The sequence below is a fragment of the Xenopus tropicalis genome, chromosome 7, assembly GCF_000004195.4.
Source record: "Xenopus tropicalis strain Nigerian chromosome 7, UCB_Xtro_10.0, whole genome shotgun sequence".
Taxonomy (NCBI): Eukaryota; Metazoa; Chordata; class Amphibia; order Anura; family Pipidae; genus Xenopus; species Xenopus tropicalis.
This window is the reverse complement of record NC_030683.2, coordinates 92,963,942-92,984,367: the sequence shown is the minus strand read 5'-3', so window position 1 is coordinate 92,984,367 and position 20,426 is coordinate 92,963,942. Positions and strand designations below refer to the sequence as shown.

General features: G+C 38.9%; 2 protein-coding genes and 1 long non-coding RNA gene across 4 annotated transcripts; 1 reads left to right on the top strand and 2 right to left on the bottom strand.

The window, feature by feature from the left end:
• Positions 1 to 1,150: 1,150 nt before the first annotated feature.
• On the bottom strand, positions 1,151 to 5,366 carry aurkaip1 (aurora kinase A interacting protein 1). Its single transcript, NM_001016966.1, is given in 4 exon segments — positions 1,151 to 1,652; positions 2,946 to 3,388; positions 4,569 to 4,667; positions 5,349 to 5,366. Coding segments are annotated over 3 exon segments (594 nt in total). The 5' UTR covers positions 4,621 to 4,667; positions 5,349 to 5,366; the 3' UTR covers positions 1,151 to 1,553.
• Positions 5,367 to 9,468: 4,102 nt separating this feature from the next.
• On the bottom strand, positions 9,469 to 19,996 carry ccnl2 (cyclin L2). 2 transcript variants are annotated; one of them, XM_012966672.2, is made up of 11 exons: positions 19,715 to 19,996; positions 17,724 to 17,798; positions 17,489 to 17,598; positions 15,885 to 16,005; positions 14,904 to 14,968; positions 13,389 to 13,488; positions 12,928 to 13,032; positions 12,599 to 12,740; positions 12,402 to 12,519; positions 12,136 to 12,228; positions 9,469 to 11,330 (listed from the first exon to the last, which is right to left on the bottom strand). In XM_012966672.2, the coding sequence occupies exons 1-11, from the start codon at positions 19,949 to 19,951 to the stop codon at positions 10,991 to 10,993; spliced, it is 1,506 nt and encodes a 501-aa protein (XP_012822126.1). In that variant the 5' UTR covers positions 19,952 to 19,996; the 3' UTR covers positions 9,469 to 10,990. The 2 variants fall into 2 exon arrangements, with proteins under 2 accessions (XP_012822126.1, NP_001025623.1); NM_001030452.1 differs by having other exon boundaries at positions 10,193 to 11,330; positions 12,136 to 12,231; positions 19,715 to 19,945.
• LOC116412448 lies at positions 19,250 to 20,329 on the top strand. Its single transcript, XR_004223702.1, has 2 exons — positions 19,250 to 19,286; positions 19,371 to 20,329. It is a non-coding gene; the product is annotated as an uncharacterized LOC116412448 (long non-coding RNA).
• The last annotated feature ends 97 nt before the right edge of the window (positions 20,330 to 20,426 follow it).

Below are 20,426 nucleotides of genomic sequence, written 5' to 3'. Positions count from 1 at the left end.
TTTGTTATTAAACATTTTTACACTATTTTCGATCTTCATTCTGCTTTTATATACATTGAGGATCCAGCTCCCACTACAATCAAAGCCTGTCTTGGGTATCCTTTTGCTTCATTTCAATTTTGTCTGGTGAGCATATACATTGGATCATATGAGCTGTTATCACACCTGGTTACACTTTTAGCCACTAAGCACTATTGGGTGTTTGTCCTACTTAGTAATTTAATATATAAAAAAAAAAATTTAATTAATTATTGCACTAGATTTTGTTTTTTGTTTTACATGCACTTCCATCTACTTGATAGTGCACACTAGAGAAAGGAAAGTGTGTCTTAGTAAAGCTCACTTTATAGGCAAATAAATGAATACATCTCACTCCTGCTCCTTTTTTTTTCACTGATCATAGCCAGGCATGGGTTCTATGGGTATAGCCATTTACTGTTTGAAGCACTGCTAGAAGAAAACATTATTTGAAACTAGATTTCAAAACTGGTTCTATTCAAAAGGAAGTGAAAAAGCAGGGAGTTGAAGCTTATTGTATTTTTTTTCACTTTGTGATTTTTAAGGTTGAATTGCATTATGGATTTTTTAAGTAAAAATGAAATTGCAATAAGATATACAGTATGTATTAACTGAAAGCTGTTTTATTTTTTATCTTTCCTACAAAAAAAAAAATCTATTTTTCTACTATGGAAGTTTATTTCATAAAATATATATACTTTATTTTTGTGCTGGTGTTTAGGACCTTATAAGTCCAGGTAACACAAATTATTTTGACAAAAATAACAGAAATAAAGTAAAACTACTCTGATGACAACTGTTGTTCTGAGTAAGACACCCCTTTGTGACCTGAAAATGACTTTAACAAAGTAAGCTTTTGGTATATTCTTATAAGACTAGTGTGTATCAGAGTATTTTTACTTTTATTCTTGTTACATATGTAGGTGAAGAAGCTATCTAATTTGCACCTGACATTGACTAAAAAAGGGGTGCAGGCCCATCTACAATATTGTTCACAAGTTATTTGACTATGAATTCTATAGATGCTGCAGCCTCTGTACAAATGTTCAATACTTGCTGCCTATTTTGTCATCCTGTGGCAGAGAATGAGTAAAAAAAAAAAAAAAAAGTCCTGTATTTGCAAAGTTCTTCTTCTTATAAACCATTTATTTAAATAGTTTTGAATTCATGGCAACTAGGAGTTTATGCTGGGAAGTAAGTTACTGACACATTAACATACAATAGCTGAAACGCACACAGTAAGAATCCACTGGCCATTTCTGCTGTGTGATGGAATACTCACTGTCAAGAATATATTCTTGGATATGAAATTAAGGTAAACCTGAAGATTCCAAGATAATAATGGTCCATAGGGTATAAAGATGATTAGGCAGAGGTAATTTTGAATAGCTGCCTGCTCTTTCCAGTTATTAGTGAGACTGGGAAACTTGCTGTTGGCATGAGTTTGTACATTAGGTGAAGTGGTGCACGTAAAGCTCTCAATTTTATTCTAGGTGCCAAAAATAAAAGCAACAAGTTCTTCAATGACTCTAATATCAATGTTTCACATAAATCTTTGGAACCTGCCAACCATCCGGTGCTTTCTCTAACCCAGCCTTCTTCCAGATGCGTTTTAAGTCTCTTTCAAATCGTAACTGCAAAAGATGTGAGAAAATTAAAATATTGCATAGAAATGAATAGCTACACAGATTAGGAAAGGTGTTTCATCCCCGAAATTTACTAGTGAGGGAAATGAAGAAACATCTGTCCGCCCACCCTGGGAGGCATTGACAGCCTACACAAGACAAAGCTATTGCTGCTACATAAACACAGGTGCAAAATAGTACTAAGGCAGCTGGTCATAGCAACCAATCACACCTATGCATCATTTTCTTAGAGGTAATAGACTAGTTATTGATAGGCTGCTATAGGCACTAAACGAACCTCTAGGTTTAGAAACCTCATCAGTTTTTATGTTATGCAATGTCTCTAAATACAATCAAGTTCCTGTGATCCAAGATCAACAGGAAAAATGACATTTTGGGGCATGTACAATCTTTCCTACTACTGGTCCTACTGACCACCCAGCTGTATTATACCATGCATTGAAAGATGCACTGCAGTTTTCTCAACTGCACTGAGACAATTCAGGCTCCTGCAAAGGGATTCAAGTCTATTTTCACTCTGAAATCTTCTGCAGCAGTCTTTGCCAACCATCAGGTTCCCAGGAAGGACTGACCTACTCATTGCCAGAAAGAAAAGGCAACTTCTACTACAAGTACTACATCATTATGGAGGATTATTTTTCATATTAATGTAGCCTCTGGCTCTGGAAAATATTATCAAGCAATATTGCTTTAAGATTAGACTGCAAAATAGTTATAACAATGATGAATGTAAAGGCATCCTGGGATGTGTAGGCCAGGAACAGTAAGTGAGGTTTTACACAAATAGCATTATTCATATAGAATAAGTGTGTGTAACTATTTTAAGAGATAAGCATATCTGACATTTGGAAATTATTGTGACCATTAAAAATAGATTTTAGTGCATTTGTATTACCAGCAAGGTATACATATAATTAACTTTCACAGCAATTTCATATTATCAGCTATAAACCCATCTGACTTCCTGAGAGATTTACAAATGTATTACAGTACTATGCAAGTTTTTATTATCATAAAATAAAGTTTGTGTTCTGCTTGAAAAAAAAACAAAACAACTGACTACTTTAGGCTAGTGTTTCTCTGTGAGTTTTGCTTGCCAGTTTGGACTTCTTTATTTCCATAGGAGATACTTGTTATGACACTTTCTCTGAAGGGAATGTAAACGTTAATATAACAGTAATCTCTGAGGATATATATTAAATATATAGCTCTGTTTCACATGGGAAACGACTAAGCAATGGCAATGTTACAATAGAGTTATCTATATTTACAGCTTCATACCTGCTGCCTGCGCCTCCGTCCATCCTTTATCTTACGCTTCAAAAATTTCATACGTTTTTGCAGCTTCTTGTATTTGTGTTTGTTCATCTTTCTCCGCCGAATCTTGAGGACATTCTTACACTGCACTATATTCTTCTCTTCTGTGTTTTCATCCATATCTTTATCATCCTGATGAGTGGGGCATTTATAGGAATTCTCTTGCTCCGGTGGCTCTATATGAGTATTCAGAGCCTCGGGCTTAGGCAAAGAGTAGCGACTACTAAGTAAACTTTCCAAAGGGCTCAAGGACATCATACGTGGTACTAGAATGTCATCAAGCTCAGTCTCCAAGCTTAACCAGTTGTGTGGGGGAACCTGCTGCCTCTGAGTCAGCTGAGAGCTGTAACTTGCACAAAGAATTTTGCGGTTCACAAACACTGAGCAACTCCGTGGTACAAGGCATCCTAGAAAGGTATACAACAAAATGAATTTCATTTTGCCCACAGATCATCCCCCTAATATATGCAGTCAACCAAATAAATCCCATAAACAAGCACTGGCACAGTGTGGTTGTGGGAAAGAAGTTTAATGTTAAATCCAGTTTTTTTCTGCACTGTTAGAAATAAATAACAAACCAGCAGTTTTCAGTAATTTTCATTTTTTGCAAATGTAAAAATGTATAAGCAGAGCATTGCATTTAATGCTCAGACTAAATATACCAACTGCTTCTATTCTGCTGTCAAATTCCAATTTTCTTTGACAAGCAGAACACCACAGGTCTTTCTTATAGTGACCGTCAGAGCCCTTAGAACAAGGTGTCTCTGTCAAAAGACAGAAAAAAAAATGACGACCAAATGTGGAAAATAGTTTCTTTTCTGTAGTAAGTGAGGCATCAGAATTAGAAATTAATAGTGTACCAAAATGCATATTTTGCTTTAGAAAGTATACTACAGCTATACTGTAGTATATATTCACTTCTAAATTCCATAATGCAGAGTAACTATTGAGAAAAAAGCGCATTAAAAGAGAACTGAATCTCAAATAAAGAGGCAGGCCAAAAATGTACTTTATATTTTGGGCTTCTGCACCAGTCCAAGGCATCCCCAGCCCTTTAGCAATAAAGACGTGTGCCCCAAAGATGCCCCAGTAGCTCCCCATCTTCTTTTCTGCTAATTCACTGCACATGCTCTGTGCTGCTGTCACTTACTGCACTTAGGGACTGACTTAACATTATATACAGAATATAAATGTCATGATATAAGAGCTACTGTGTACTAATAATCTGAATTATTTACTATTTAGCCCTGTAGCATCAATTTATATGACCAGCAAACATAATTTTATGCTTAATGTTTTGCAATGACTCCCTTAGCTTAGCTTCTTAACAGCTGCCCAGAGCACAGTAAGTATGTGCCACTAACACTTCTAAGGTGACCGCCGTGACGACTTTGAGTGTCTGGATCATTACTTTTATAGAGAGGCTGAACCTTTAGGTTAGTAAAATAAGTTTAGTATATAATAAAATTTCTACCTACTAATTTTAGGGTTTAGTTTTTCTATAAATTACTATTTGCAAATACAACGCTATATACATTCAGTGCTTGTTGTAGCCCTAATCTGCAAGAAAACTGCTTTGTTCTTTACCTGCAAGTTTTGTAGCTGTAGAAAAGCGCAAGGCTAGCCGTGTAAGCCACATGGTGCACAGGGAAGTAATTTGGTCAATTCAGGATCAGGAATCTCTCCCTGGAAGACAAACATTTTTTACTATATTGTTTCTATTCAACGTAAAAGGAACTTGAGTTGGACACGTAGGATGTTACTTTTGCATGGCCTGAGAAAAGCAAATTAATTTCATATCTGTGAGGTGTATTTCAAATATACTCCAAAGAGCTAAGAAAACAAAGTCTGTCACTACTAAGACTTTGTGAGGCTGATTAAATACTGTAACGCAGGTAGCGCACACACGTTCAGCCAGGCCCTCTATATACACCCCATAATGAAACATTAAATTCTATCATCCACAAAATCCACACTCTGCACTTCCCCGAGCCCAGGGCCTGTTACAAGGTAGAGCAGCAAAGGCATTTGCCCTGGCCCCTAGCATCACCTAGAAAAACAAAGATAAAAGGGCAAAGATGACACTGTGTATCAATTGTGAGGAAGTTTGCATACAAGCACAGGGGACCTACAACCGAGGGAATGCTGGGAATTTTATTTCAACACCAGCTGACACCAGCTATCAGGGGAACCTTCTTGTCTAATTCCGGCCCTGAAGGACCTCATCTCCCTAGCAGCCTCACAGGTACGAACACTAAATTTAAATCAATAACTCAGGACAAACCATATGAGCCAGGACCTGGCCATTCATTCCAATGTCATTCAAACCTTATTCTTTCAGTGTTTCTCACAAATTGTTAAGCTTACACATGACAGAGAGTTCGTCTGACCCCCGACCGTCTTCTTCTTAGATATCCTGTCCTACCCTCAAACAATTCCCCTTTCCTGCAGCTGCTCTTGCAAAGGTTCCGGGTGGATAGCGCTCCCTCTGGTGTCCAATATGTGTTATTGCAGAGAGCCGGTACAGTTCCATTGAGTTCCATTTACCTGTACAATCCGGCACTTGCGGAATGTGCAGCCTGCATATTGTTTTATGTTGTAGGACCCTCGCTGCAGAGCTGGAGATGGCTGAGTAACAGTGAAGTATAAAAGTGCATTGAAGTGTATTTGCGAGACTGCAGGAACCCCCGGTGTTATTAGCGTATAGTGACAGGGGCTCCCACTGGTGAATGCGGGGGGCCCAGGGATAAGGGGTCCCAGACTCCGGGGTCCGTTTCCGCTATAGTAAAGAAACTGACCGCCTTTGCCAGGCACCTCCGAAGATTTTTCTGCGCCGAGAAGGTGGGGGCGGCACTTAATTGCGTACTCTCCTTGTTCTGGCTTAAAAAAATAAATAAATAAATATATATATGTATGTACGTACGGATCTGGGCATGTCGCTAAACCTTACATAGGACACCAGAACTGACCATGTTCATATATATATATTTTTTTTTTTTTTTTTTTGCACAGTGAACATAGACTGGAGTTGGGTTTTCCATTGGACTCCACATTGGTGAGGAGAGCTATGGCACAGGATTAAGTGATAGTAAGACTTAGGGGCACATTTACTAATCCACGAACGTCCAAAAAGCGTCCAAATGCGTTTTTTTTCGTAATGATCGGTATTTTGCGATTTTTTCGTAAATTGTCGCAACTTTTTCGTAGCCATTACGACTGGTTCGTAGCGTTACGACTTGCGCGAATTGTCGCGACTTTTACGTAGCCTTCGCGCAGAGTACTAAATTTTCGGATTCATTCAAGCTTCAGTATCGTGACTTTTCTTGGGCCAGGTTGGAGCTGCAGAGTGCCATTGAGCCCTATGGGAGGCTTTCCTTGGGCCAGGTTGGAGCTGCAGAGTGCCATTGAGCCCTATGGGAGGCTTTCCTTGGGCCAGGTTGGAGCTGCAGAGTGCCATTGAGCCCTATGGGAGGCTTTCCTTGGGCCAGGTTGGAGCTGCAGAGTGCCATTGAGTCCTATGGGAGACTTTCCTTGGGCCAGGTTGGAGCTGCAGAGTGCCATTGAGCCCTATGGGAGACTTTCCTTGGGCCGGGTTGGAGCTGCAGAGTGCCATTGAGTCCTATGGGAGACTTTCCTTGGGCCGGGTTGGAGCTGCAGAGTGCCATTGAGCCCTATGGGAGACTTTCCTTGGGCCAGGTTGGAGCTGCAGAGTGCCATTGAGCCCTATGGGAGACTTTCCTTGGGCCAGGTTGGAGCTGCAGAGTGCCATTGAGCCCTATGGGAGACTTTCCTTGGGCCAGGTTGGAGCTGCAGAGTGCCATTGAGCCCTATGGGAGACTTTCCTTGGGCCAGGTTGGAGCTGCAGAGTGCCATTGAGTCCTATGGGAGGCTTTCCTTGGGTCGGGTTGGAGCTGCAGAGTGCCATTGAGCCCTATGGGAAACTTTCCTTGGGCCGGGTTGGAGCTGCAGAGTGCCATTGAGCCCTATGGGAGACTTTCCTTGGGCCGGGTTGGAGCTGCAGAGGGCCATTGAGCCCTATGGGAGACTTTCCTTGGGCCGGGTTGGAGCTGCAGAGTGCCATTGAGCCCTATGGGAGACTTTCCTTGGGCCGGGTTGGAGCTGCAGAGTGCCATTGAGCCCTATGGGAGACTTTCCTTGGGCCGGGTTGGAGCTGCAGAGTGCCATTGAGCCCTATGGGAGACTTTCCTTGGGCCGGGTTGGAGCTGCAGAGTGCCATTGAGCCCTATGGGAGACTTTCCTTGGGCCGGGTTGGAGCTGCAGAGTGCCATTGAGCCCTATGGGAGACTTTTCTTGGGCCGGGTTGGAGCTGCAGAGTGCCATTGAGCCCTATGGGAGACTTTCCTTGGGCCAGGTTGGAGCTGCAGAGTGCCATTGAGTCCTATGGGAGGCTTCCAAAATCATGCTAAGTCTGAAAGTTTTGCCCGCAGTTTATGAGCGCTAAATATGAAAAAGTCGCGACAAGATATGAGCAAATCGTAACGGCTATGAAAAAGTCGCGACAATTCGCACAAGTCGTAATGGTTACGAAAAAGTCGCAACAATTTACGAAAAGTTGTAACGGCGACGAAAAAAATCGTAAAAAAATATGAAAAAGTCGCAAAATGTTCATTTTCCAATCGGAATTTTTCCCATTCGGATTCGAATTTGTGGGTTAGTAAATCAGCCCCTTAGTAACATCTGGTAAATGTTTTATTACTTTAAAAAAAAAAAAAAACCATAACCCCACACTTCAATAAAGTAAACCAGCACTGCCCTGCTCTTCCCACTTAGGGGGCAAGTTATTTATAATGAATGGTTAGGGACACGTTATAATCAAATTGTCAATTAATGAGCAGGCTGTGGGCTAGAGGAAAAAAAACAAAAACTTAAGAGCCTGCAGGCTGGATGTGGCCCTCCCCTTTGGAGAGCCCTGAAGTAGACTAATTAAAACACCAAGGAGCCAGATATGGGGCATAGCAGCTCAGAGTTTATAAGCCCTAAGAAAGAAGGCAAACCTTTGTGGTTATGTAGCAACGCAGACAAATGTTGTCCTTGTCCACTGACTCATAAGCTGCTGCGGGTTAATAACTGAAGCAAACGATGCCTACGTTAACACATCGCAGAGCTATTTGAATGATGCAGAGCAGGCAGGTCAAAGCATTTTGAGAGCAGACCCCTTTCACTTAAATATGGCCCACAAATGTTTCTGCATGTGGCCCAGTTTTTGCATAGCTGTGCCCTCACGGATCTTCCCCCCCACTATTTTAGGCCTCCGAGTCATTTCAGTTTGGCATGCTTGATATAAAGTTTTTTTTACCAAAGGTGGGCCATATTCCATCTACAAATGCAATGGTTCAGCCTTTTATAAACTGGCCAAATGGCAGGATCAGCTAAAAACTATGATTGCCCAAGTACTACGTTCACTGGGCAATGGCACCACTCTGAAATTGCCAAGCCTACAACCTCTGAAAATGGTTGTATTACCTGAAAAGGTTAAGCCTCTATTTAGCTGCAGCCTCTTGTAAAGGGGGTAGTTCATCTTGTTACCTGTTATTTTATTACAGGGCTGTGGAGTCAGTACATAAATTCTTCAAATCTGACTGCTTAGCTTTCAATATACTAATGTATTTTCCATATTGATTGAAAGAACACAGCATATGATATATAAATATGGTGTCTGCTTTTGGGAACAAGCCAAAGAACTACTGGCTAGGAAACTGATGCTAGCACCCTATTGGCCATCCAAGCCTGTCACTGCCAAATTTATAACTAAGCCTATGTCATTGTGGCTTTATTTATTGAAGAAAGTACAGGTATAGGACCCATTATCCAGAATGCTCGGGACAAAGGGTATTCTGGATAAGGGGTCTTTCCGTAATTTGGATCTCCATACCTTAAGTCTACTAAAAAATTAATAAAACATTCATTAAACCCAATAGGATTGTTTTGCCTCCAATAAGGATTATTTATATCTTAGTTGGGCTCAATTACAAGGTACTGTTTTATTATTACAGACAAAAAGGAAATCATTTTTGAAAATATGAATTATTTGATTAAAATGGAGTCTATGGGAGACAGGCTTTCCGTATTTTGGAGCTTCCTGGATAACGGGTTTCCAGATAAGAGATCCCATACCTTTATTATGACTTATTTCTGAAATATAACATTGTAACTTACTGGATTTTCATTTTATTACAATAAGGAGTTGGAGTCTATTCATTCTTTGCCAACTCTGACTCCAGGTATCCATACTTACTCCCAACTCTGATGCTATAGATCACAGCTCTGATGTTATAGAATGGACAATTTTAAGCAACTCTTCAATAGGCATTCATTTTTTTTTTCTTTTTAAATAATTTTTAAATCACTTAGCACCTTCTGACTACTTCCAGCTTACAAATTGGTATCAAAAATATGTTGCTCTTTGAGGCAAAAATGTTAAATGGTATTGGTACTGTGTAACAAACAAACTAATCCAGACTGTCCATAAAATGAAAATTATATTTATTAACACAAAAGGCAAATAGGACTGCTAAAAAACAATCCCAAATTATAACTATTCTTTAACTAAATATTAACCAATTAAAATGCTGTTTAGTGACTGCCAGCCAACATCACACATACATGGAAGCAGTTTGCAGCCTGGACCAATTTATGTCCAACAAATATAAATCACATACATATATGCTTCCTGCACTGTATTACATGAGTTGTAAGGAGCTCAATACTTATCTGCAGATGCCATGAGAAGCACCAGTAATATGTCTTAAATGCTGCTAATACAGCTTTGGTGTGCAACTTGGCAGCTTTACTGCAATATTTCATGGAGGGCCTCCCAATCTTCAAATGATGCCAAAGCCTTGACAACGGTTTTGTTACAATGGTAACTTAATCAAGAGGTTCTTTGTATTACTTATCTTTCTAGTTGGGTTCTCTCCTATTCATATATTAGACTCATATTCAAACCACTCCCCTGGTTGCTAAGGTAATTGAAGCCTAGCAACCAGATAGCTGCTGAAATTCCAAACTGGAGAGCTGCTGAACAGAAAGCAAAATAATTCAAAAACCTCACATTACAAATGAAGACCAATTGCAAATTGTCTCAGACTTTGGCAAGCCTGCCTTAATACTGAACAGGTTGATGAAATATCCTGAGGACATTGCAGCAGTATGCGTGAACTGGTGTAACAAAGCAGAAACAAACAGCAAAATAGAAAATTGTGGTTTAATGAAATAGCAAAATACAGCTTGGATACCAATAAAACTGATATAACCATGGCTGTGGTTTGTTTTTGTAGCTATTACACAAGCAGAATGACAGCTGTAAGCATTCTTTAAGCTATCAAATATCCTGAGTACACCTCCATTTTTTTAGGACATTAAAACCCTTGAAATATGAAATGTGACTGCTCGTGGCCTGCACGCAGCTTTTAATATAAAATTAAAAAAAAAAAAATACTTAACAGAAAACCTTTCCACAAAGTGGGGGGAGAAACATATTCAGGCAAGTCCTTTATAAGTAACAAGCAGATATTTAACAGACCAAACCATTATCTAAGGCCAGGTTCCCATGGCAAACAAGATCACTCTTTGGGTATAACCTAATATAGGCATACTCTGCATTAAGAAGTTTTACATTTCTAATGTATAAGGACACATGGAAAATATCCCACTTGCCATTAAATGTCCGTTTTCCCTTTTTTCTTGAATGCATATCGAAAAATATAACTGGCAAGCTGTATAGGCAATGTTCATATGCACAACAATCTCCAGGATCGCACAGCAGCAAGTCAGCCATTTTTCCAATAAAAGGTTAAAGGCTTAGTACAAGCCGCTGCTTGAGTTATTTGAGTAACTAGCACCATAGGTTGTCATCTTTGCCGTGTAGTTTCAACAAATTAGACAAATACATACAATTTTCCTGCAGCTACGTTAATACACTTGGCACATTATTTCATTCAGAGGTAAGAAATGCCACAGCAAAACAGAATGAATGTCCAGTGAGAGTTTTATCTTCTGTGATGACTGTGGCCATGATATTCCCTGTCATAGCCTCTGTGGCTAACTCTGTCATAAGACCTTGAGCGCTCTCGTCTGTAGTAGTGGTCCTTTTTCTTGTATTTCCCAGAATCTGAACTTTCGCGGGAACGACTGTGAGAGGGTGAGGAACTCCTGCTACGGGACCTTCTCTTGTGCCCCTGGTATTTATAATCACTGTTATTCCCATACACATGGCCTTTTGTGCTTTTGTAAGAGCCATGGTTTGGTTTATGAGGTGGAGAGTCACTTCGGCTTCTTGAAGGACTGCGAGACTTTGAATCACTGGATGGAGAATAACTCTGGCTTTTCCTGTGAAATGAAAATCAATGTTTTAACATATAGATATAAGAATATGGAGTCCACTTGACATATCCCAACATCCTTACATTAGTTAAAGGACATGTAAAGCCTACATTTGCCTACAATGTATATCAGTTGGGCACAACTGATATACATTGTAGGCTTTACATGTCCTTTAATAGAGCTAAGACTTCTGCAGGGCCAACCAGATGTTAATGGGAATATCCTATCCAAAAATAAATCTCTCATGTGGCAAACTGCTTATGGAAAACTAGAGAATTCTGTAGAAGAAGTTAAAATAAAATCACACTGCTAAACAAACAATTCACTTTATGCAGGTGATGTCCTAAGAGTTCAGCGGAATGGAAGCCGCTGCCGATTTGGGTCCTTCAAACAGATTCTACAGCTTACAGGCCAGATCTCAATCAGGCAGGTTGGATTTTCCACATCTGCTTGCTGATGTGGCCCTTGATCTGACAGTGCCTATGCCCGCCATTGTAATTCGAATTAGCCACCATAGGGTGGGCACATCACGAGACAATCTTATTGTGTATGGCCACCTTAATGCAACAAATGATGGCCAAAACTTTTGATGCAATTTTCTTCCTTGAATTCAAATATGGTAATTAAGTGATCATATAAAAAAAAAAAAAAAAAATCTTGAAAGTTTCAGCATTGTCCCAATGCAAAAATAATAGTTATATATGGGAATGCACCAAACCTAATGTGATAAAGAAGCAATAAAGGTGTTTTCAAACTTTAAGGGTCAATCTGCTTTATTTGGTTTTAGGGGGTAGGAAAAATATAAAGTTACCTTCGTTTAGGTGACTGGGACCTAGACTGAGAACGTGAGTAACTCTGATCTCTACTTCTGCTGCCACTCCTGCTATCCCTTCCTTTGGAAACTCTACTGAAAGAAATAAAGGGGAAGTCCAAAGTTTAATAATAAAAATAAAAAAAAATTTGGAATGCATACATGTCCTGGTACCTTTATAACTTCAATAAATGCACCAAGTGCTATAAACAAAGCATTCCACATCTGCAGATATTCAAAGTTAAAAAAGGCAAATGTTAACATACCCATTGACAGGGCTGGATGATGTAGGCCGTTTTGTTCCATCAACTTTCCTTTTACAGTTTTTCAGTGCATGAACAGCGAGAGGTGAAGGCTTATTTGCTTTTAATTCCTTTGGAGAGTCTGCAAAAAAAATGTAGATACTGTTAATTCCTGAAATATCAAACAAAACAAAAATAAAATTTGAAGATAACCAAATTACCATTTTTCAAGCTGGGTGAAAATTCTGGAGCATTTTCTAAACGGGGCGTTCCATCGGGCAGCAGTCCTTTTGCCTTCGCTTTAGCTTCCTCAATAAAAAGTTTTCTTTTCTCCACTTTATTTTCAAGGAGAGCAACATCAGCCTACAAAGATAGGAAATGGTTTAGAACATTTTGAAGAACTGGTGTTTTATGAGTATGTGTGTCAAGTAATCACTTTATACTCTTTATAGCCCAGTTTATCAGCCAGTTTTGTACATTTGACATAACAAGGAACTAAAAGGAAAACTAGACAAAGAAATTAAAAAACAAAAAAAAAAAAAAGTTATACCTTTTTTCGGGTGTAAAGTCTTAGAATTTGTAGACATATCTCCTTTATATCCTCCTCTGATGCACCAAACAAATAAAACCAGTGAGGACGATTCGGCAGAGGGATCTAAGGGTAAGAAGTAAAACAAACAAAACAAAAACCAGATTAAAAACAAGCAATTGCAAAAGTACATAAGCACAGACAACTTCATAGCATGGTTATGTGTTAGCTTACAATAACCCTAATAGAAATGATCACTAGTTAAGTGAAGGTAGGTTTCATGCAGTACAAATTTTGGACATTCAAGAGAGCACACAGAATGCCAACTACAAAGTTCTGTGACAAAGCCAGTCCACGTGTAACAAGGCAACAGTTTGTTGTACACCAAACCAGATTTGCCCAATTCTAGTTTATAGTCAAATATAACACAAGTCTTTAGAAATGGCAATCCCTGTTAAAAATAATTTAATGGAGTAACTTACCTCTAGCGTTCTAGCAGCCAAGAAAATGCAAGCACATGCAATGGTTTCTGGATTGAACCTCACAAAGACATCAGTACGCAAACTGTCATTCATGTAGTTCCTGAAAGTAAACAATTCTGCCATATGAGTATGTTAGTTGGCAGGCCTTCTAGAAATAAATCTAAGTGAATGCAAACTAGTAACAACTTCAGTAAGGTGCAAGATAAAGAGGGTGTGGATAAATTATAAACTGTATTGGATGGAGAACCTAGTTTAACTTTTATTTGCATAATAAAATGGCCATAACAGACAGGTAAGGTTACTGATCACCAGAGTAAGTGTACACCACTCTCAATCTAGCAGCCTTCTGTAGAAAGGTTAAGCGTTAATGCCAAAAATGTCCAGTTTAGCAAATTTCTTCCATGAAGAGCATCTGAAGTACGAAGTAAACAAGCACATGGGCTCAGTGATAATGGCTTCATATCAAGCAGCTTAAACAGAAACTTTAAATTAGTACATATAATTCATATTTAGCAATACTATAAAAAAAAATTAATTCATGTCTAAAAAATACTTAGCTAAAATGAACTCATTTCACTAGTAAGCATTCAAAATCATGAATCCTATTTAGTACCACAGAAAAATAGTTGCAGCATGTGGCTACTCAATGAAGAAGGGAAAATAAAAATGGGTGTTTAAGTGGGAACAGACATTGAGCTAAATAAACAAAAACATTATAAAGTCTTAACATGTACAGCATTCTAAAACATAATACTGCAAATATTTAAAAATATTCAGACATAAGAGAAATATGACACCAAATAAAGCCGCAGCCACATTACTCTGCTGTAGGTATACCACCTGACCAGAGGCAGCCTTCTTTCTGGGGAACCTGCTTGGGATTGACTGAAGACGGCAGCTATCCCTGCACCAAAGGGCTTGGACAGCAGAGGAGAAGTCTTAGTCACTTACCCTCAGAGGCTAGCCTTTGATCAAAAGAGTACAGAAAACAAAAGTTAAAAGAGGCTCTCCATCCCATAAATACAAAGTACCAGACAGATTAGTCAAAGTTACCCAGAAAATAACACATACTCCATACTCCCCCAACTTATGATAAATAATGCATACAGGACAAGACACTCTGCTTATCAGCAAATTTTTTCATACTGATATTTTTAAATCAATACCTAAAATATCAGAAAAAAAAGCCAGCCTGTCACAAATATCAAATTATTAGAACTGCAGTAAGTGCTGAAAATATGCATGGTTTGTCATAAACTTGTTATCTCCCAGGTTAGCAGCACTCGGAAAACTGTGCTCTTCACTCCAAATAGGGAAAAGCAATTACCGAAAAGCATTTCCCTTCGGCCAGTAGTACTCAGATCTTGAGTGAACATTGGGAAACAGCTGCAACTGTGAGATCTTAATTCCTTTGATGCCAGCAAGATACATACCGTATTGTTGTCTATAGGTCTACAAGCCCACGTAAGCCATAGGAAAACAATTAAGTCATAATTATGTATATTAGACACTTACCATGAAGTCTGGACCAGATGCTTATTACGCTCACACTCTAGCACTTGTAGATACATAACTATTATCTGGGAAAAAACAAAATACAAGGAAATTTGATTATTTTTCTTTCTTCATCTTCGAATAGCATCTCAATTTAAACACCATTTACGTGGTTAAATTCAGTGCAATCAAGTTTTAGAATCCCACTCCTGTTTTACCAATAGCTATATGACATTTTCAGGCAGAAGCAGCTGTAATTAACTGTGCTGGGAAGTATTAACCCTTCTATTGTTCCTTTGCATCAGTTTTTACAAAAAACATTAGAACAACTGCATACATATCCAGGCCAAATGACCAACCCATAAAACAGCACACACATAATCCAGGCAGTCAAGAATGCTTTTAAACATTTTTCAGGTGCAGAATTTAATATCAGACAATGGAATTTGATGATTTACCCACAAGGGCAATGGCACACAGGAAGATTTGTTGCCTGGGGTAATATTGGCAACATCCCTGAAAATGCTAACCGCTTTGCTAAAATTTGAATTGCTGCAAGCAAATTACATTTATGGCGATTCGGCTTAATTGCGGGAAAATGTAAAAGGTGGCATTTCCCTTCGATTAAGACAAATCTCCATGAGTAATGTAATCTACTTGCATCAATTCAAATGGTAGTAAAAGGGATAGCATTTTCGGATGATCTGGTGCCCATGGTATGCACTGTTAGTGCATGCAACAAATCTTCCCGTGTGTCATTGCCCTTAGATATGTACCATCTATGCACCCAGTTTGTAAAGCTGCGCTTGCACATGCAAATTTGTTTAGCCAAAGCATTACCTGGCTTATCTTCTTGCCTAGGGCCATGTTTTTATTTTTTTCATCCAGAACTACAAGTAATATTCCAAATAAACAAAAGTTTTTCCAGGGACACTGCACTATCCAGTTATTTATTCAGCTACAAGACAACTGTTAAGAAGGCTCAGATAAATCAATACACACCTTATGTGGATGCTTCACATGCACACAAAAGCCCAGTTCCTTTAAGACTCGCCTCTCTGCTTTTATTATTTGATTCTTTAAATTAACATACTCCTGGTCCAAAATTAATGGTGTTGATTTTCTGGAATAAACATTTTTAGAGTAGAAATTATAAAAACATAGAAAATAGAACATAAGTACAACAAAAATGTTGCGTTTATCTTAAATGGAAACTAAAGCTGCACAGAAAGCTGTACTAATCTATTGTGCTGATACAGAATATAGACTCCTGAAAAGGGACAGAGCAACCTTTGTGCTCAAAGGAATAATAACACCAAAAAAAGTACCAAATAACAGAAAGGCCATCTCCCATAGACTCCATTTTGATTAAATAATTCACATTTTTAAAAATGTTTTCCTTTTTCTCTGTAGTAATAAACAGGGCTGTGGAGTCGGTAGATAAATTCTCAGACTACTCAGTTTCTGATACTTCCGACTCAGACTCCTCTGTTTTTAATATGCTAATGTATTTTATACATTCATACTGTCAGTCATTGAGAAGCATGCTTCATGGTCACTCAACGGGTTCGTTTATGCACTGCGTGCATTGAGCTTTATTCTTATAGCAGAGAAGTAATTAATTATGACTGTTTGTGAATTGGGACATTTAAACTTGCTTTATTTTTTTTTTTTTATTCCCATTTAAATTTAGTAGGAGTCGGTTCATTTTTTGCCGACTCCAGGTACCCAAAATTGCCTCCGACTCAGACTCCTACTCCAAAGCCCTGGTAATAGAACAGTACCTTGTGCTTTATCCCAACCATGATATAATTAATCCTTATTGGAGGCAAAATAATCCTATTGGGTTTAATTACTGTTCAAAACCCCAGGTCCCGAGCATTCTGGATAATGGGTCCCATACCTGTACTGTTGCCCTGCACTGGTAAAAGTTCTGTTTGCTTCAGAAACACTACTATAGTTAATATAAATAAAGTTGCTGTGTAGCCATGTGGGCTGCCATTCAAACTAAAAAAAGGCACAGGTTACATAGCAGTAAACGGATAAGCTCTGTAGATTCCAGTTATATCCTATAGAGCTTATCTGTTACCTGCTATTTAACCTGTGTATTTTCTTGTTTTCTTAGTTTAAATGGCTGCCCCACAGCTACACAAAGCTTTGTTTATATAAATTATAGTAGGGTTTCTGAAGCAAACAGCAGTTTAAACCAGTGCAGGGCAGCAGTACATAATATATTAATGACTTTAAAAATGTTATGGTGTTACTGTTCCTTTAAGTACTGCTTTAAAATCCGAGAATAAATTACGTTTTACATTAAAACGATGGTAAAATATTGTATAAAGTGTGTCTGTACTCTCCGAGTACCTCATATTTTGGGTGCTCTCTTTCATTAAATTAAAATTTGTATTTGTAATGACTTCACTGCTGGAAAATCTGTATGCTACATTCTTTGATACTGGGCTACAGCATAGAACAATCCAGCAATACTTTTGTGACCGCTAATTGGTGCGGTGATCTGACCTTTGAATTAACAGGCACATGTTAGCAATATCTTTATATTTAAAAATGTAAAGGCTACATAAAATCCATTTATGTGGGGGACTTACTGTTTCTCACGTAGTTGTCGAAGGCGGTGAAACACATTTATTACATCCCTTATGCGTCTTGGAGCCTCCTCAATTTTGGATGCCAAATGGACACATGCCATTGCAACATGCTGTGGGGGGGAAATGTTTAATTAAAAATTCACTTAAGGTAACCAAAAGCAAATAATATAAAGAGAAAAAGGGTTTGAATCTATTTGAACCATTTCTTGAAACATCTCTGGATGAATATGCTTACCTCCATTGAATGTTTTACAAATGATTTTGTATAGAAGAATCGTTGAAACAACACCTGTCCTGTAGCCATGGCCACCTGGGAGATAGAAACAAGATATACTAAAATTTATAAGTGAGGGTTCAACTTATTCTTACGTCCAACAACAAATGTTTTTTTTTTTAAAACTGCATTCCTGTGTGTGGAAGGTGCCACACTACTCATTTTTTCAGTTAACTTCAGAAACACCAATAATATGACCAAAACCCCAAATAAATACATTTTAAAAGTTGGTTCATAGTCTTATATTTCTCTGTGCATGCTGTTACTTTTTTTTTTTTTTTTTAAATCACATCTAATAGTGGTAAACATGTTATGATACACTGTTTTTAAATTCCTTTTAAAACACATGCAATGCTTTCATGTATGCTCTGTTAAGAACATAGGGAACTAATGGTCACAAGTCCAATGGATGAGAATGCCATAAGTTATGTTTTGTCTTGCTAACAACAACTTCAGATTTATACAATACATACTGTTAAAAGCAACAAAAGTGTTGTTTTTACTAGCTTGAAAATGCAGTGTCAAAGCACTTCCATGCTTTAAAGGCTATGAAAAAATGCTTTCAGCATACAATGTGTCCAAATAGTGTCCCCATCCGTCACTGCACTGATACAGCAACATCCACTTTAAAATACATTTTGGGTAAGGCCAAAATTAAGCAGATTTTCCAATTAAGAGCAAGGTTCATAGTCTCAGGTTTAAATTAGTCATAAAAACATATTATAATATCTAGCTTACCAGCTTTCCATCATACATATTACTAAATTCCTGATCAGCGAGGTCAAAAGAGTTTAGTATAAGGTAAATGACTAAGTGCATAGTACATGACGTATGTTCCAGCTAAACTGGGAAGGGCTGGATTCCCAGCAGTGGAACAAAGGACAGCTCGCTACGCAATTACTTCATATCAGACATGCATACTTCCTTCTCACAAACTCTCCAAATCATTTTGGTTTCCCCAGTAACACAACACACAGAGTTTATTATTTTCAGCATAGGAATCAGTGATCAAGAAGGATTCCTTCCTTCTTTAAACACGTCTCACAATAAATTTATACATTAAAAGTTACATGGATTATATGAGGGATCTGCAACGCATGACTGCACAGACTGTACAAACACAGACTGAAGTTGTTTGAATCCATGGCTCTTTTGCTCTTAACTTTAACCGACATGAATAGAGTCTTAGGAATTAGAAAGCTGCTAATGCCTACCATGAGAAATAACCCTCAAACCCTCTGGGGCTGTGCGGTCAGTCTGCCCAGTAGTGGGTGTTAATATTGTTTTTTGTTTTAAGCCCATGGGCCGATACCCGTGGCCAACACAGGTCATACTATGTATCCCACTGCTTACGGCAATTGTGATAAAAAGAGAAGGTTGTGGATAGGTTAAAAACACATACATTCAGGGGCACTACTGCCATTTTGCAAAACTCGCCTCAGGGGGCAGCAAAAATACACTCCTGGTAACTTCACAAGCAATGTTCCAATTTTTTTAATCAGAATTGTGGCTCTTCTAAAGAAGGTAATGTATAATGCTCTCTGCACTGGCGATGATAGTCCGCAGTGCTGTACAATAACACGGTGTATACATCTAACATTTCCACAGGTTCATACAGAAACGGCAGGGCCCCATGATAAACAGCCATTGTTAGGGCCAGAAGAGCTAAAACCAGAGTACGACGCAGTACTAAAAATAATATATAAAATACGTCCATTTAAAGCGAATAGAACTGAACAATTGCCGTGTAAGCAGCACTGCTGCCTATACTCGACTGAGCCATTAATTGGAACACCGACGCATTGTGCGCCTTGAAACTCTAGCGCAGGCTTCGCCCCAGGCTAGGCCGCACTACAGGCCTGACAAATGCAGAGTACCGGCAGCCGGCATGTAGCGCCGGACCCAAGCATTCCCCATCGCTATCACATATTACCAGATCACGATGCACCTACCTGCGGAAGTCGCAGCAAAATGCCGGCTGCCTGGACCAACTCGCAGCCCACACAGCGAAGGTCGATCTCGGTATTCACGTCTATACCATCCACGACGGACGGTGTTAAGGCGCACCTCTCCTCCGCCATCAGGCAGTTTTCCAACGAAATCATCACGCCCGAGTACAGCTTATCACCGATAAGAATTCCATCGGAAGAGACAGCGCTGGAATTAGCAGCCATCTTCTTTTCTTCCATTGACTTAGTTTGCAAGCCGGCGCTCCCAGTCTCCTCTTTAGAAAATATCGGCGCCTCTCCCTGCTACGTGCCAATTGGCTGTTAGAACTATCGCCTCTACGCTGATTGACCGAACAGTCTGTCAATCAATTCTTTGTGCTTGAAGAACTCCTTTGACGTCGGAAAATGTGCCCCCAGCTGTTTTTCGCAAGCGCCTCCCATTTCCGCAAGAGTGACATAAACAGGAGGAACCAAAAATAAGAGAGGACGTCATGTTCTGTATGACACGTTTGTGGGAGGCTAAGCCTGTTTACAGGAAATACAGGCAGGGCTTCATATGTGTGTCTTCGTGTAGTTCCAGTTTTAAAGCAATTGAATGATTAAAAGAGAGTAAACGGGGTTTACTAACCAAGTGTTATGAATTTAACATAATACAGTACCAGACTTAAGCTGGCAATGTAGATTAGAATTGATTTTTTTCTCATAACGGATGGTG